The 17,930-nt window shown below is 30.2% G+C and overlaps 2 protein-coding genes across 3 annotated transcripts; one reads left to right on the top strand and one right to left on the bottom strand.

The window, feature by feature from the left end:
• Positions 1-2,882: 2,882 nt before the first annotated feature.
• LOC105249050 lies at positions 2,883-5,290 on the bottom strand. 2 transcript variants are annotated; one of them, XM_011254203.3, is made up of 2 exons: positions 5,165-5,290; positions 2,883-4,923 (listed from the first exon to the last, which is right to left on the bottom strand). In XM_011254203.3, the coding sequence occupies exons 1-2, from the start codon at positions 5,192-5,194 to the stop codon at positions 3,193-3,195; spliced, it is 1,761 nt and encodes a 586-aa protein (XP_011252505.1). In that variant the 5' UTR covers positions 5,195-5,290; the 3' UTR covers positions 2,883-3,192. The 2 variants fall into 2 exon arrangements, with proteins under 2 accessions (XP_011252505.1, XP_025263953.1); XM_025408168.1 differs by lacking the exon at positions 5,165-5,290 and having other exon boundaries at positions 2,883-4,712; positions 4,786-4,923.
• A 2,296-nt stretch (positions 5,291-7,586) lies between these two features.
• On the top strand, positions 7,587-17,576 carry LOC105249051 (glutamate dehydrogenase, mitochondrial). Its single transcript, XM_011254205.3, has 8 exons — positions 7,587-8,235; positions 13,914-14,114; positions 15,200-15,433; positions 15,787-15,944; positions 16,054-16,209; positions 16,583-16,793; positions 16,957-17,111; positions 17,192-17,576. Exons 1-8 carry the CDS (start codon positions 7,602-7,604, stop codon positions 17,306-17,308), a joined length of 1,866 nt encoding a protein of 621 aa, XP_011252507.2. The 5' UTR covers positions 7,587-7,601; the 3' UTR covers positions 17,309-17,576.
• Positions 17,577-17,930: the final 354 nt, after the last annotated feature.

Raw genomic sequence — 17,930 nt, 5'->3', positions numbered from 1 at the left:
TAATTTTTAAATGTTAAATTTTTAATCACAATTTTCGAATATCATTATTTTTATATAAAGAAAAATTAATTTGGTCGATAAAATATAAATTAAAAAAAAAGTATACGTTATAGAAACGTACATATTTTAAATTAATATTTTTTTGTGTAAAACTATTTTTTAGATGAATATGTGGATTTGGTATCTTTTTTGAAAGGAAAATTACGAGTTACGTCGTTAATGCTTTACGTAAACTAAGCGAATAAGCGCTTAAATTGGAAGCGTATACCGAAAAGAAACTAAGCGTTAAGTACTTTATTTTCAAATGAAAAATTGACATCGCTCTCACAAGGACGTAGCACGATTAAATGTACGTGATAATATGCAGAGAGATATCGTTGATACTTAGAATCGCTAAAAAAGACTGTTTGCATATTATTTCTTTCTCATTAAAGTTATCATATACGTGTGTGCGCGCGCGCGCGGATACTTACATGTATGTGTGCGTCTGCATGTCATACGCGCGTAAATAATAATGTAGGAAATACTTTTTTTATCTTATTGTTAGCAATTTGACATACACACGCAAATATAACATGCATATACATACACACGCAAATATAACATGCACATACATGCACAAAATATATTTAAGTCTTAAAACTCAAAATATTAAAATTGAACTTGTCTTACACTATATGTATAAAAAACCATCTTCGATGAACGATGATCTCTACACCATTTTTTTGAATATCCAAAAATGATAATCTATAAAACTTTAACGTATTAATGTATATGCATGTTGCGGAAAGAAAATGGAAATAAATAATATACGAGATCACAGAGGATAATCTCCTTCCAATGCGCGCGAACGAAAGTTATTGTGCTTCTGGTCTTAATTTCGTAAAGTGATCTCTTATCCTACATTTTACCATTGGCAGTCTTAATCCATATGTATTGGTACACATTTTCTCAGTACAATAAAAACTCGTATCTCTCACATTTAATACCTCTATCTTTCTATTGAAATAAATGCCGTTTATTTAATGGCATGGCATGCAGTGTCATTGTCACTGAAAACGCAGTAATGATAACGGGACAATCCTCATTGATTTGCGCGTTTTATTTTTCTTTTTTAATAAGGATTTATCGAGATTAAAAACTTATATTTTTCCGTATAGTCACTTCTTATGCGCATCTAATAATTTTCTTATGTCTCCTTAGTATTATATAAAAAGAAAAATAATAGCGCTGCGCAAAGATGAGATCGATAGTTAGCATGTGCATCAATGTGTATCCATTGGATCGACCTTGTGACGTGCCGTCGGGGAAAAAGTTGTAAAAACGTGTACTAAGTGTGTCCGAGTTATAAAACAGTAATGGAAGTTGAAACAAATCGAGACAACGCGCGGCAAGTCGATTAGTTTTCCAAGTGAAAAGGAGCTATAAATTTCGTCTCATCTTTTATTCCTCGCGCTTTACTTAATCACAGACAAAGTAATTTATCGATTACGACCCACCGTTAGCATTCAATGGGCGCAACAGCATATATGCATATTACACATCCTCTCTTTTGATGTATTCACCCATTACGCGATTACGCAACTGTTCGCGCTTCATACTTTTAGTAAAAACTTATACATTATTTACTATAAGGTAAATATACGCATAATACATAGATAACTGCGTGTACTTAATTTAAAGTGATCGCAAATAAAGTTCATTGCATGAAAGATAAGATCATAAAATATTTTTATACGCGACCTTATCTTTTATATGTCGGTTCATAAAATATTATTCCATTAATCGCGTCACAAATCCAGCGATAACGCTCCACAATTTAATTGATATCAACACGTGATAAAAGAATGAATATGAATCATGTACATAATATAATTTTACAATTGCATGACAATACATTACAAGACATATGTATACACTGGGCATATCATGCATGTAAATATGCATATACATCTCCTGTACCTACTTTGATATGTATTTAAGTTCACACATACGCATGTTAATTTATATATTATTATCCCACTTGCACATAATAAATATACACACACACACACACACACACACACACACACACACACACACACACATATATATATATATATATATAATTTTTTTTCTCTCTCTCTTACTATGTACATTTTACCAATCAAATCGACTTATAGCAAACGCGGTTATCACCAATTTTTGCCACACAATTAATAAACTAGTATTTCATAAATTCAGTGATAAATCAAGTGAGAGATAAGATGATAAGTATGTACGACTTTACAAATAATTTTACCTGCAATAATACTAACATTTAGGTACTAACAAAAAGGTACAAAAATGTCTATCATATATATTTATATTATAATATGTACATTTATATTATAATTTATATCATGTATTTCTTCTACATATAATATATGTTGTAAAATTATATTATTACGCATAATTAACATTTCTTCTTATTTATATTCAATTAATCAAATCTTCAATGTATTTCGTCGTCGCTAATTTTGTGATACTTGATATAATACTTTATAACAATCATCAAGATCCTGTAAATATGATTATGGAAATATTCGTTTTATCTTATATAATAACTTCAACACTTAAAAGAAAAGAAAAAAATATATATATGTATATATATATATATATATATATATATATATATGTAAACGTTTATCGTATATATACTTCCATTACAGTGTTATATACAATGTATCTCTTGTACGCATACAACATAAAATTATATTATCATGATATTGACTTCCTTTCACTATCATGTGCAATCGATTAAATCGTACAGAGAGTACTTCATTATCGTTAATTTTATTTTTATTATATAACACGATAAAGGAAATAATATTTTATTAAGCGAGAGAGAGATAAGATTATATATACGATTTTATAAAAAAATAGCTTGACCTATAATAACTCTATAATTTAAGGATAGAAAAATATACACCATATATATTCACATTATAGTACAATATTCGACAATAAAGTCGAATTATTTTACGACCGCATATAACAAATATAACATAATAATAACGCATCGCATAAATTTATTTTTTTATACAACAGTTACATTAATGTTACATTCATCTAAATCTAATCGCAACTATCTATATTTATCTCGATTAATTGTAATTGTAATATTGCTGTAACATACAATGTAATATCAATGAATTTACATAGAAACATGCTTTAGCACTTTTTTTTAGAATCAATAAAGACATTATCTACGTCCAACTGTGATAAGATCTCGTCGTCTGAATCGTACTCGTTAACATCAGTAAAGTAGTTTACTAAAGTTTTCGAATTATCCGATTTACGCTTTATTTCCGGCAATGTAGAATTTATATTCAAATTCGAATTTTTATGTACTTCATGCGCTATACCATCGTAAGATGAAAGACAACTTTCACGCGAATAATGTGAATTAAAAATTTCTACGTCCTCGACGCCTTTCTGTAAACTTTGCGATAAGTGATTCTCTCTTATCTGATTTTGAGAATTTATTACCGATTCTTTTCTCGTATTTTCTAAGTAGTTCGTATTTCGCGCTTGTAATTCGCATTGAATTTTGTTATTAAACAAAATATTTTCAGAATTAAGACAATTCTGCTTTTCCAAAATTGTAAACTCGCAGTCATTAGTCAAAAAAATATTATTTGTATCTAAATTATTCGAAGTGTTTATCGAAAAAAAGTTAGAGTTTTCAAATATTTCATCTTTACGATTTTCAATGTCCTGTTTAAGAATTTGTTTGCAATTTTTGTATTTTCTGCTTGACTGATGTGATATCGGATCGTTTATCAATGCAGATTTGCAATCTTCCTTGATTGATTTAATATTAACAGAAAAATTATCTTGCGACGGTATGTTACAATTTTCGTACATCCCTTGCAATCCAGAAATATATCGTTTTGAAACTGACATAGAATAATCTCTATTTAATTCAAAATTTGATAAAATATTTTCCATACGAGACGTACTTACAATACGACCTTTATCGGAATATATGGCTAGTAAATTTACTTGAGATACTAAAATGTGATATTTATTTGTTATTACACATGTTGTTGTTTTTAACAATCCTACGTCATGTAAAAGAATAACCACATTTGGTTCTAATATACCTGGATATTTTAATACAATATCACGGTGAATAGTGCCTTCTATATTATCTGTCGAGTCTTTTAATACAATAAATGGATCATCATGACTATGGTCGATATAATCTAATATACCTACTAAAAATTTTACCTTTGAATTATCCCAATGATTAGCGTTTGCCTTTTTTTTAATAACAGAAATTCTACACTCCTCTAAAAACTTGTCTGATACATCATTAAGTAAAAATTTCCAAGCTTTTTCTCCAAACAAATTTTTCTCATCCTGTGACTTAATCTCGATATGTTTAACAGCTACTTTATCTTCCAATTCCCTTACTTTGTTTAGATACGATACAATAGGAATATTGTCAGTTTTAACATCCGATACTAGGCCAGCTGGCCCAGGGAATATTCTAACAAACTTTACTTCTTTACCAAGTTTTACTTTATTTACAGATTTAATGCGATTCTTTTCTTTAGATTTCTTGTACGATATATTTGTTTTACATAATGGAAAACATTGCATCTCGTCTTGTACATCATTTAATGGATTACTTATTTCTTTTGCAAGATTGAATATTTCTTGAGAAGTGTTTTCCTGGAAAATTCCTACTAACAGATCTCGTGATATATTGCTTTTATTGTTATGAGACGAATTGTTGTCTTTTGTTGCAACATTTACATTTGAATTAAGACTATTATCCGATGAAGAAAAAACCTTGCAGTTGTCCAGTTTACGCCGTTTCACAGATGACGCATCTTCCTCGTTTTCACATAGAGAATGAGACTGTATTGTTTTCTCGTCAATGTCAAACGCATCCTAGAATTGTATACCAAATGTGTATATGTATATATGTATATATATATATATATATATATATATATATATATATATATGTTTATGTATGTATATATTATATAAATAACGAGTATTCTATATTCGAATATGTATTCCGCATGTTGATAAAATTATAATATACATAAGAAGTTGAAAAATTTAATTGAATTGAAATTAATAATCGAATAATTTGAATATGTAATCATGTAAATAAAAAACTCACTTCAAAAGTCCAATCATCGCTTTCAAACATAATTCAAAAACAGAAATTCCGCTAGTTCGCATTTAGCGTTATAAATATTCTGCATATGAAATAAAAATAAACAGTTGCAACCAGCGACATAAAACCATAGACGTATAATATATAGACTAGGGCCGGTATTCATAGACCGTGTTTCGAAATTGCTGCCAGTTTACTGCCAGCACTGAAAATATATAAAGGCTGGTTTATAGAGGCCGTAACTGTATATTGGATTTTCAATACTTCTGTTCACGCTGAAAGCATGAACAGATGCATTGAAATTGAATATATTGAACTTGACCGGTTTCGGCATAAGTAAACAGTTACGGCCTCTATAAACCAACCTTTAAGGTTTGTTCGCATCGCAACATACTCCTACTCACTCCAATACGCTCCAATACGTTCGCGTCACCGGAATTAATATGGCGACTAGATGTTTGCGTCGCGATCTTAAGGTGCAATTTCATTGACGCTAAAAAGTAGCGTCAACCATTGGTTGAACAAAGAAGCAACTACTTACTTCTTTGTTCAACCAATGGTTGACGCTACTTTTTAGCGTCAATGAAATTCCACCTTTAGGCCGGTATTCATAATCCGATCTTATATTTGAGATCGTCTTAAGTTCGTGCTTGAAATGCTACGCAGCTATTTGATTGGTTGAATGAGGTCTTAAGTCAACCTCGGACCAGACTTAAGACAATCTTAAATATAAGATCGGACTATGAATACCGGCCATAGAATGTCCTGTGTTGTCTGGGTTTGGACGTACAAATTCTAGACTTTAAAAGGTCGACGAAAGGACTTGTTTTAATCGTCTTTTCAACATGACGAACAGACATCTATAGGTGCAATTTCATTGACGCTAAAAAGTAGCGTCAACCATTGATTGAACAAAGAAGTAAGTAATTGTTTCATTGTTCAACCAATGGTTGACGCTACTTTTTAGCGTCAATGAAATTGCACCTTATAAAGATGCGGCCTCATTGACGCTAAAAAGTAGCGTCAACCATTGGTTGAACAATGAAGCAACTATACTTACCTCCTTGTTCAACCAATGGTTGACGCTACTTTTTAGCGTCAATGAGGCCGCAACTTAGCCCGGGTCTACAATAGGTAATTTAAGCCCTAAGCCTTAAGAAATTGACCAATCACAGTCAGATATTCTCTTCATACTTGACTGTGATTGGTCAATTTCTTAAGGCTTAGGGCTTAAATTACCTATTGTGGACCCGGGCTTAAAACGTCTTTTTCGCCATGTCCAAAAGTCGACTTAGAAAAGACATCTTTTCGTCGTCTTTTAGTATTTTGTGTCCTGTGGGTTACGATTCATTGTAGAACGGGCCTTAGTCCGATTTTAAGCCGGATCTACATTGGTCGATTATTTCAAAAATAATCAACCATGATTGATTAATTTGCCTACGATTTACGACTTGCAACTTTACGGTACGACCAATATAGATCCGGCTTAAGATTGTCTTAAGTCTAGTCCGAGGTTGACTTAAGACCTCATTCAACCAATCAAATAGCTGCGTAGCATTTCAAGCTCGAACTCAAGACGATCTCAAATATAAAGGTGCAATTTCATTGATGCTAAAAAGTAGCGTCAACTATTGGTTGAACAAAGAAGTAAGTAGTTGCTTCTTTGTTCAACCAATTGTTGACGCTACTTTTTAGCGTCAATGAAATTGCACCTTAAAGCGGCCTTTTCATTGACGCTAAAAAGTAACGTCAACCATTGGTTGAACAAAGAAGTAAGTAGAGAACCTCTAGGAAAGAGAATGGACAACTGATCAAGCTTTTTCATGATTGGCTGGCAGAAAATGTATCAATTTTAGCTATTGCGACGCCAATGCAAAATATGATGACACACAAATAGGACACACATGACACACATATATTAACCTATTTGTGTGCCATCATATTTTGCATTGGCGTCGCAATAGCTAAAATTGATACATTTTCTGCCAGCCAATCATGAAAAAGCTTGATCACATGTCACATGATCAGTTGTCCATTCTCTCTCCTAGAGGTTCTCTAGAAGTAAGTAGTTGCTTCATTGTTTAACCAATGGTTGACGCTACTTTTTAGCGTCAATGAAATTGCATCTTAAGATCGGATTATGAATACCGGCCATAGTCAGGTCAGCTATATGTATATATGTATATATGTGTATATATATATATATATATATATATATATATATATATATATGGCTGAGCTGATATATTTGCGATTGAACATTTCTTTGATGCTACAATTTTTTATATTTATGATAAAATATCATTTAATTGTCTCTGTTTTCGATACCACGAAAATTTCGTTTAATTGACCAATCAGGATGAAAGTTTCTTTGTTCTGATTGATGAATCAAATACTTTCGTAATATCAAAACATAGAGCACACCCAACACCCAATATCTATGGTTAAAACGGTTGGAAAGAATCACGCGCAGTCGATCGACGCAGGTCGACGGGTCGTGATCGGTGAGAGAAGGATCGCAATCGCGTCGGATTTCGCATCGTGTCGCATCACGTCACATCGGGGTCAGATCAGATCAGTTAGGATCGCTGTCGTTGTCATTGTCATCATCGTGATAAGTAATCACGCAGAGATGTTTCATGTACGGAGTCTTACGCGATCATCAATCGCCCTGAAGCAAGCACCGGGAAATGACGTCGTGCACAGCATGCTGGCGCGCGCCGCGCTGGCTGCCGTTCAAACGGCGGCTCGTCGGGGATTTGCCGATCACCAAATTCCGGACCGTCTCAAGGATGTGCCTGAAGCACCAAATCCCAGATTCTTCGATATGGTGGAATATTTTTTTCATCGCGCCTGCCAAATCATCGAAGACAAGTTGGTCGAAGACATCAACAAACGATCACGCGTACCCATCGAAGAGCGTAAAAAAAAGGTCAAGGGTATCTTGATGCTCATGGAACCGTGTGATCATATCCTGGAAACTACGTTTCCGCTCAGACGCGATTCCGGTGATTATGAGATGATCACCGGCTATCGTGCCCAACATTCGACCCATCGAATACCGTGCAAAGGAGGTATGGGTGATACGCGCCTTTTATCAATTTTCGAATATCGAATATATCTATATATATATATATATATATATATATATATATATATATATATATATATCACGGCTTTCTCTTTCTTTTTTCTCTTCCCTCTCTCTCTGTCATTCTTTTTCTTTCTCTCTCCCTCTCTCTCTCTCTCATTTTGCTTTGTGTTCAGTAAAATATAAAACTTTAAAATAGAAAATATACAAAAACTTCTTTATTATATATATAATAAAGAAATTTTGTCTATATACATACACATAACGCATGCAAGAGAAAAAACAGGTCGATTATCAATTCACATGAGTGCGACATTTTCTATCATTTTCAATATTTAAAACTTTAAAATATATATATATATATATTTTTTTTTTTAAGTATTCACATTTTTTTTTACATTTCTGTTTGTTTTCTCTTTTAATTATGATTTATTCTTGCGAAATATGATTAATTTGTAGAATAGGATGCATTTTTTCACTTTTTCAAGATATATACTTAAATAATAAAATAGTGAAATAATGATCATAGATTGAAAACGATGAAAAATATCACACTCACGTGAACTAATAATCGATATGTTTTTTTCTCTTGCATGTGTTTCGTATTATCTTAAGCCGAATCTCAGAATAAGCGAATAAATGATCATAAACCAAATATTAAATGTCAATAAAATAATAATAATAAGTGTCAGTAAAAAAGCTTTATTCAAATAATAATTTTATAAAAACTTATATATTACAATAAAATGTTATATTATAATTACATGAAAATGTTATAAAAAAATATTAGGAAAAAAATTAATATTTATTTAATATTCACATGTTCGCGTTTGTTAATATTTATTTGTGATAGCTCTTGCTCCTTTTTTTGCTAGTCTGAATTATTGCTTCACATAAATTACGAAATGCCTTCAGCTGATATGTGATAAATTTGCGTTTTTTCTGCACGAGACAATACATATTTCGTGAAATATGTTTAATATTTATGCAATTCATCAAAAAGCTGTCACACAAGTACAAGTGTTTAATAGATTCAAGCGAAAGATTTGGAAATATTTATAAAAAGCAAAATTTATTCTTTAAGCTAGAATGAAAAGAGAGAATTAAAATATTCAGAATAATATGTAAATTTAAGCACATATTGGTGCAATATATATCGCCGATATAACATATGTGTAAGTTGATTGTATAAAAACTTTATATGAGAAAACAATCGCAAATATTTTTAGATTTTCATGTAAATCACTTACATCAATCAATTTTTTTCTCGTGTTGTTTATTTTTATTACTTATTTCAATGTTTTTCGAATAACAATATGAAAATAATCATTGACATTTATATACGTGTAGTTATTGTTTGAAGTGATTTATTTATTGGTACTGATATATATGTATGTACACGATAACGCTTACGACAATTTTATGACTTTGCTGCACTAATTACTTTAGCCTTGAGATTCAAGGCTCAAACGTGATCTTCAACAAAGCTCAAATGTGATATATATGATAAAAATTTTTGCAAATTTACGCGCATCAGTTTACAAAACAACTTTATTTAAGTTATTATGAACGAAGATCGTTTCTACGATTATATGTCATAAAAATGATCTTCGTTCATAATAACTTAAATAAAGAGAGAGAGAGAGAGAGAGAGAGAGTGTGTGTGTGTGTGTGTGTGTGTGTGTGTGTGTGTGTTTGTACACACACACAGACACACACACACACAGTAAAACCCACATTTTTTGCTATCTTATATAACATTTTGAAAATTGTGTGTGTGCGTGTGCATGCGTGCGTGCGTGTGTGTGTGCGTGCGTGCGTGTGTGTGTGTGTGTGCGCGCGCGCGTGTGTTTGTGTGTGTACGCACACATATATATATACAAACTTACGATATACTTAAAAAACGTAATATTTATTTAAATATAGTATATACATTTTTCTCTGTCATTAAATTAAAATTTGATTTGCTTACTGCTTATGTAGAGTTGGCGTAAAGTAAGTTTGATTTTTCTTTGATACAACTTTACAATATTCTTGAAGAGAAAATAAATTCTTCTTTTGAGTACATGATAATGAGATTTTCTAATACTTGTGATGAATATATTTTGAAACTATCAAGAATATATTTTTTTTTTGAAGAAATCTATTACTTAAAAAAAAAAAGAGACTCGATCGCTTTTCTTAACAGTAGAATGATATTTTTCTCTGTGTAGCTGAGTACATGCGAAAAAATTAGTTGACAATTTTAGTATATATAGTTTATGTATATATGTGTATACAGGGTGTAATATCTTAAAAAGCTTCCACTAAGCAAATAGCGTTATTCCTGATTAAAAACCGAGTCGAAAAGTCCTGAACCATTTTTTTCCATAATGCTTAATAAAACAGTAATTAATGAGTAAAGTGCGCCAATAAAAAGACAAACTTTCTCGTTATCAACATATAAAGATTTGGATAAGCAAAAAAATAAACTGTTTTGTGTTAATTTTTAAACAATTCATCTTTTCAGAAATCTTTTTAATACTTAAATCTGATTAATTATTTAATAAATCTTGGGGAAAAAAATGGTTCAGGACTTTTCGACTCGGTTTTTAATCAGGAATAACGCTATTGTTATATAAGTGCGAGCTTTTTAAGATACACCCTGTATAGTTTTGCTTATAGAAAGAAAGAAGAAGAAAAAAGAAAAATAGCTCACGGGTCTCACGTTACGCTGCTGACGAATTAAAAGCATTTATGCATCACAGTATACTTTGCTCTTGTTAATTATATATTTCTTGTATCTCTCCTCATTGTAGATCATCCGATACAAAGTATCAATTCATGATCTATATATATATTTATTTATAATTAATTTTGAAATAATTTCGAAAGGACCAAAGTTATAGTTATATACGACGCTCATCTTTACACACTTTTGCACAATATAATTTCTATATGTTTCGCATCTGTCATTCAAAAGAAGATGAAAAATTTTCACATTTTATTAAATTCTTTAACAGAATTGATTACTTATTTGTATATACATATACAGCGATATTTATTCATAAGAAGCAAAATTTATCCTCAAGCTAGAATAAAAGGCGAGAATTAAAATACATTACAGAAGTACACAAATTTTTTTAGGCACATATCAGTACAATGTGTAATATATTGCCGATATAACACATATACACATAGAGAAAAGTATTCTACTGCCAAGAAAAGCAATTACTCAGTTTATTTTTCTTTTTTTAAGTAATAAATTTCTTCAACAAAGAATATATTCTTGACAATAGTCTTAAAATATACTCATCACAAGTGTTGGAAAATCTCATTATCATTTGCTCAAAAGAAGAATTTATTGTATTAAAGAAAAATCAAATTTACTTTACGCCAACTCTATGCAGTAAGCAAACCAAATTATTGTTTCAATTTAATATTCTTGATTAAACTGCACTTACTAAAATTCAGAATATATTCAATTAAATTTAATGCCTGTGATGAATTTATGATATATTTGCGGATATATTATACAAACTTATGATATACTTAACATAAATAATTTACTTGAATACAATACATTTTTCTTTGTGCATGGTTCAATTGTACAAAAATTTAAGGAGGAAATAATCGCGCAAATATTTTTTCCTTTTCATTTTATTTCTGACAAGTCGCGAGCGATTATCCTAAGATAAATTTGTAATTTGTTATAGATAGGTTTAATGAAAATTATATGAAATTTTGAATTAATAATTCTATAAGACTAATATATGTGTATATTTTTTGATGATGATCTGCCAATGATCTTTTAAAAATATTTATTATAAACGATTTAACTTTAAGACATACATATTAATGTAATAATATATAATTAATTTTATTTGCTATTAAATAAAATAGAAAAAATTATGAAGACATTTTCAAATATAATTGCTCATATAATTGTCTTGTATTATAATACTTTTATTTGAGAGAGAATTGGGATATTTTAAAGTTAAATTATTATAATAGTACACGCACACAACAATATAAGGCCTATCAATCTGTCTTATTTATATATATATTTGACTTAAGAAAATTCATTAGTAAGAATATATTAATATCATATATTTCGTGGGATTTTGAAAGTGAATATTAATTGTATTACAAATTACTTAAATTAATTAAAGAAAAATAAACAGTCAAATATACAATACAGGGTCTACCAAAAGTGTGGAAACCCCTAAATATCTCGGAAAATATACGTTTTACAGAAAAGTGTTTCCAACAAAAGTTGTAGGGTTTAAGAAGATCTATATACTGATTCTATCAGTTTGACCTTGGATGGCGTCGTCAAGGTCAGGTCAAGGTCACATTGACTTTTTTAAATGACACCCCCTACATTTGATTGCATATTCTTATAGCTTAATTCAAGAGCTTTCCAAAACACTATAATAATGTTCATTTTTATTAAGTACATTGCGAGTTATGAGGGTTGAAATAATTTCTTAATTTTACATAAACCATAAAATATCTAGTAAACCATTCATTTTTCGATTATCTTACCTTCATACTTTTATGTACAAAATAATGAAAGGAATCAATTGGTGTAAAGAAAACATACAGTTGTTTTTAAGAAAAAATATGGAATTGTTAATTGCAAATTACATATTTTTTCTTAGAAACAACTATGTGTTTTCTTTACACCAATTGATTCCTCTCATTAATTTGTACATAAAAGTATGAAGGTAAGATAATCGAAAAATGAATGGTTTACTAGATATTTTATGGTTTATGTAAAATTAAGAAATTATTTCAACCCTCATAACTCGCAAAGTACTTAATAAAAATGAACATTATTATAGTGTTTTGGAAAGCTCTTGAATTAAGCTATAAGAATATGCAATCAAATGTAGGGGGTGTCATTTAAAAAAGTCAATGTGACCTTGACCTGACCTTGACGACGCCATCCAAGGTCAAACTGATAGAATCAGTATATAGATCTTCTTAAACCCTACAACTTTTGTTGGAAACACTTTTCTGTAAAACGTATATTTTCCGAGATATTTAGGGGTTTCCACACTTTTGGTAGACCCTGTATATCATTTATGCGTAAGTTTTTGCGCAAGGTATCGATTTATTTTTTTCTTACAACTTTTCGATTATATATATATGTATATATATATATACACACGCACACATACATACAAAATACTCGGTCGTGTTAATGGATGAAGAAGATGTTATGCGCGCACGTTCTCTTATACATTCTTATATGTATTCTTGTAGGTTTGCAGTCCAAGGCTGTCTAGAATCGACAGCTCACTACTGGCTGAATAAGTTAATAAATATGCAAATATATTTTTATGACATGTAGAGATGCAATTATATGTAAAAAAAAACGAAAACGATTGTCGAGTACAATAAAAAATAAAATTCTATAGTGATATTGAATTTAAAAAAAAGATATCGTTTTCTGATGACGTATGTTTTATAAACGTTATAAATGTATGCGATTTCTAATTGATTCCATTACGAATAATACATTATACATATATATTCAGCAACATTTTGCAAAGTTTCAAATATTGATAATTAATTTCTTCCTTTATATTTTATTATATTTATACATATATATATTTTTTATTTGTTTCTAATATCCATTTTTGAGGGATTAATAATTAAAATGCATTTATATAGGTATCCGTTTCTCGATGGATGTTTCAAGGGATGAAGTTAAGGCCTTGTCGGCTCTAATGACATTCAAATGTGCGTGTGTCGACGTACCTTTTGGCGGCGCTAAAGCCGGCATTAAGATAAATCCTAAAAACTATTCGGAACATGAATTGGAGAAAATTACCAGGAGATTTACTTTGGAATTAGCAAAAAAGGGATTTATCGGTAAGCTCGCTCATCATAAAGAAAACAATTAGAGAGAGCTCTTTTTTCAGTGTAGCCGACAAAGGCGAATCTGCGATGTTACATCATCGTAAACGTGTGACGATGAAACGATGTGAGCGGAGGCGTGACGCTTATGCGATAATTTTAGATTTCGTCGTGAATAGATGTAGAAAACCTATTAGGATTTATTATTACCATGTCTCTCGTAATGTTTATTGCCGCATAAGATTCACTGCTGTTACGTCATAACTTAAACACATTGCAAAAATAGATCTACCGTGCAATTGACGCGCATTTTACTTACAGTTTTTACTTGCACAAAATAAATATAGGAATATCTATAAAATAAAAATATCTTTTATGTGGGATAAAATATATAAATTGATAAAATATAAATGATAAAAAGTACGTACACAAATAAATAATTATAAGCGATAAGAAATGCTAAAAATGTGAAACATAAACAGGCTAGCTTCGCGTCTCATACGAGATTGCCAGAAAAAAGTGTGATTAATATTATATAAATATATATATAATATATATATATATATAATAATATATATATATATATATATATATATAATATATATAATATATATTATATAAATATTATATTATTTTTGCCTTACACGTTTTAATATGAAAGAAACTCACATGTTTGTTATGTTTGCTGTTTTATATGGCGATATATTGAATACATTTCTACATTTATTAATGAACCATGTAAGACATTTTAATCGTTGACACAAATTAACAATGATGAAATTAACGCTAAAATAATATAACACATTACAATGTTAGACATAATAGAAAAACTAATTATTTTAAAAAATCACATTTTTCTATTATTATTATTATTATTATTATTATTATTATTATTATTATTATTATTATTATTATTGTTAAAGAAATAAAACTTATTTCTTCATGATATTTCACTCAAGCTAATTTTTAATTTTATTTGAAAATATTTCAACATTAAATTTCAATATTAAAAACAAAATAGCAATGTACACATATTAAAGCGATATATTAAATAATTTTATCGGTAGGTATTTTTGCCAAACATTATTATCTCCTTTAAGGACCTGGTGTTGACGTACCTGCTCCTGACATGGGAACCGGCGAGCGAGAAATGTCCTGGATAGCCGATACTTATGCAAAAACCATCGGCCATCTCGATATCAATGCTCACGCTTGTGTTACTGGCAAACCCATTAATCAGGGTGGTATTCATGGCCGCATTTCTGCGACAGGCCGTGGAGTGTTTCATGGATTAGAAAATTTTATCAACGAAGCTAATTACATGAGCATGATTGGTACGTTCGCACGCAAATTGCTCATTAATTATTTTTAATCTACAACATATCATCACACATGCAATACGATATTATTGCTCGGATACGATTTTTATCAATTGATACAATTAATAGGTATAGCGATAAATAGATTGATAGAAATTACATGAATTATAATATTGTTAGATATTGTTAGATTGCATATATTTTAAGAAAAAGTAATAATTTCTCATGTCGAAAACTTGTAAATCTAGTACAATAAGAAATTATCTCTTTGCTGCAATTTATAGAATATCATCTTATAGCATTTGTGATTATTCGATAGTTTCATTAAACAACGCTGCAATATATAAATGAAATATAATAATCCATAGGTACTACACCTGGTTGGGGAGGCAAAACATTTATTCTCCAAGGTTTTGGTAATGTAGGTTTGCATTCGATGCGTTATTTGCATCGTGCAGGTGCGACTTGTATAGGCGTGATTGAACACGATGGATCCATTTATAATCCAGAAGGTATCGATCCAAAAGTAAGTGGCAAGGATTTATCTGATTACCATGAATCTTTATCACAAAATAAAAGATGGAATCAAGTTGAATATTTTTTCGTTGATGGTTATGCTTGTTCACGCGTTTCAGGAATTAGAAGAATATCGTATAGAGAATGGTACCATCGTTGGCTTTCCTGGAGCCAAACCATACGAAGGCGAAAATCTCATGTATGAACCGTGCGACATATTTATACCCGCTGCCATAGAGAAAGTAATTACCAAAGAAAACGCCGGACGTATCCAGGTAACAATTTAAGGTTGCACGAAATACGTTTTGATATCAATTCGAGATCAATTAAACTATTGATTATGCCATTGATAATCAAAAGAAATTTATATTGAATATATATATATATATATATATATATATATATATATAACGATACATTAAAATTAACTGGCCTGTTTTATTGTTTAAATTATTTTCTTTAGAATATATCTCTTTTACAATATGTATGTCTTTTTTTCGTAAACTTTTATAAATCTGTTAGTGAGTAACAGTTGTGTGCGTATGTGTATCATACTTTCTATTAGATCTAATAAATTAAGATAAAAATATATAAAATGGCAAAGTTTGAACATCTGAGGCAATATTAATCTAACTCATACTTTTATAGGCGAAGATAATTGCAGAAGCTGCCAATGGACCAACCACTCCTGCCGCAGATAAGATTCTAATCGATAGGAATATTCTTGTAATCCCCGACCTGTATATTAATGCCGGTGGTGTCACAGTCTCATTCTTTGAATGGTTAAAAAACTTGAACCATGTATCATATGGTCGTTTGACTTTCAAATATGAGAGAGAATCTAATTATCATCTCTTGGGTACAAATTAAATAATTAATACTATTAAATAACATATTATTTATAATAATAACAATATAATTAATAATATTATTAAAATGTTTGACAAAGATACGAATAAAAATATTCAAAATATAAGTAGTATGTTTGAAAGTGTAATTTACAGATTTATTTTTGTCTGTAGAATCGGTACAAGAGTCTCTAGAACGTAGGTTTGGTCGTGTCGGCGGCCGTATTCCTGTCACACCATCCGAAGCTTTCCAAAAGCGTATATCTGGTGCTTCCGAAAAGGACATTGTGCACTCTGGTCTAGACTATACAATGGAAAGATCCGCTAGGGTAATTAATTAGATATAAATTATGCGTGTTTCGTATAAAGAGCAAAATGTCACTAATTTAAACATTCCTTTTTTGTATAGGCCATTATGAAGACTGCCATGAAATTCAATCTTGGGCTTGACTTGAGGACAGCTGCATATGCCAATTCTATTGAAAAGATATTTACTACTTACTCAGAGGCCGGTCTCGCTTTTTAAACATTTTAGTCGAAAAATTGCGTAAAGCGAATATTACAATACGATAAGAGTAAAGTCAGTTTTTACCAATTGGTCGCAACAAATATCTCGATATATCGTTCAATAAATATTCGTAGATAACGGTTGATGATCAAGTTGCGACTAACAAGATATCAAAACTCTAGCAATGAAAGCGTATCTCGTATAGCATTATTTATCACATTTTGCATTGTAATAATTTGCCTCTATTATACATACATATATGCATATATGCGCTCTCTCTCTGTTTATTCTGTTTATATTATATATATATATATATATATATATATATATATATATATATAGAGAGAGAGAGAGAGAGAGAGAGAGAGAGAGAGAGAGAGAGAAATACGTAAACCGAATATATTAACTGAAAAAGAATCGTTAAATAGCCCTACGAAGTAGTTCAATCAGACAAAATTGATACTGATTATTCCTTCTACAAGACGGATCGCAAATAGTCAAAACCAGTGCATTTTTATATTTCCCTTTTTATGCATATAACTTAAACTAAAATATGAGAAAGTATCATGTGTTCAAATTATCAGATAAATATCTATAATTCGCTGTTTTTCTCGAATACTTCAACGATATTACTGTATCA

The sequence above is a fragment of the Camponotus floridanus genome, unplaced genomic scaffold (genome assembly GCF_003227725.1).
Source record: "Camponotus floridanus strain SB8 unplaced genomic scaffold, Cflo_v7.5 scaffold2, whole genome shotgun sequence".
Classification (NCBI taxonomy): Eukaryota; Metazoa; Arthropoda; class Insecta; order Hymenoptera; family Formicidae; genus Camponotus; species Camponotus floridanus.
This window is presented reverse-complemented; position numbering and strand designations above follow the sequence as displayed.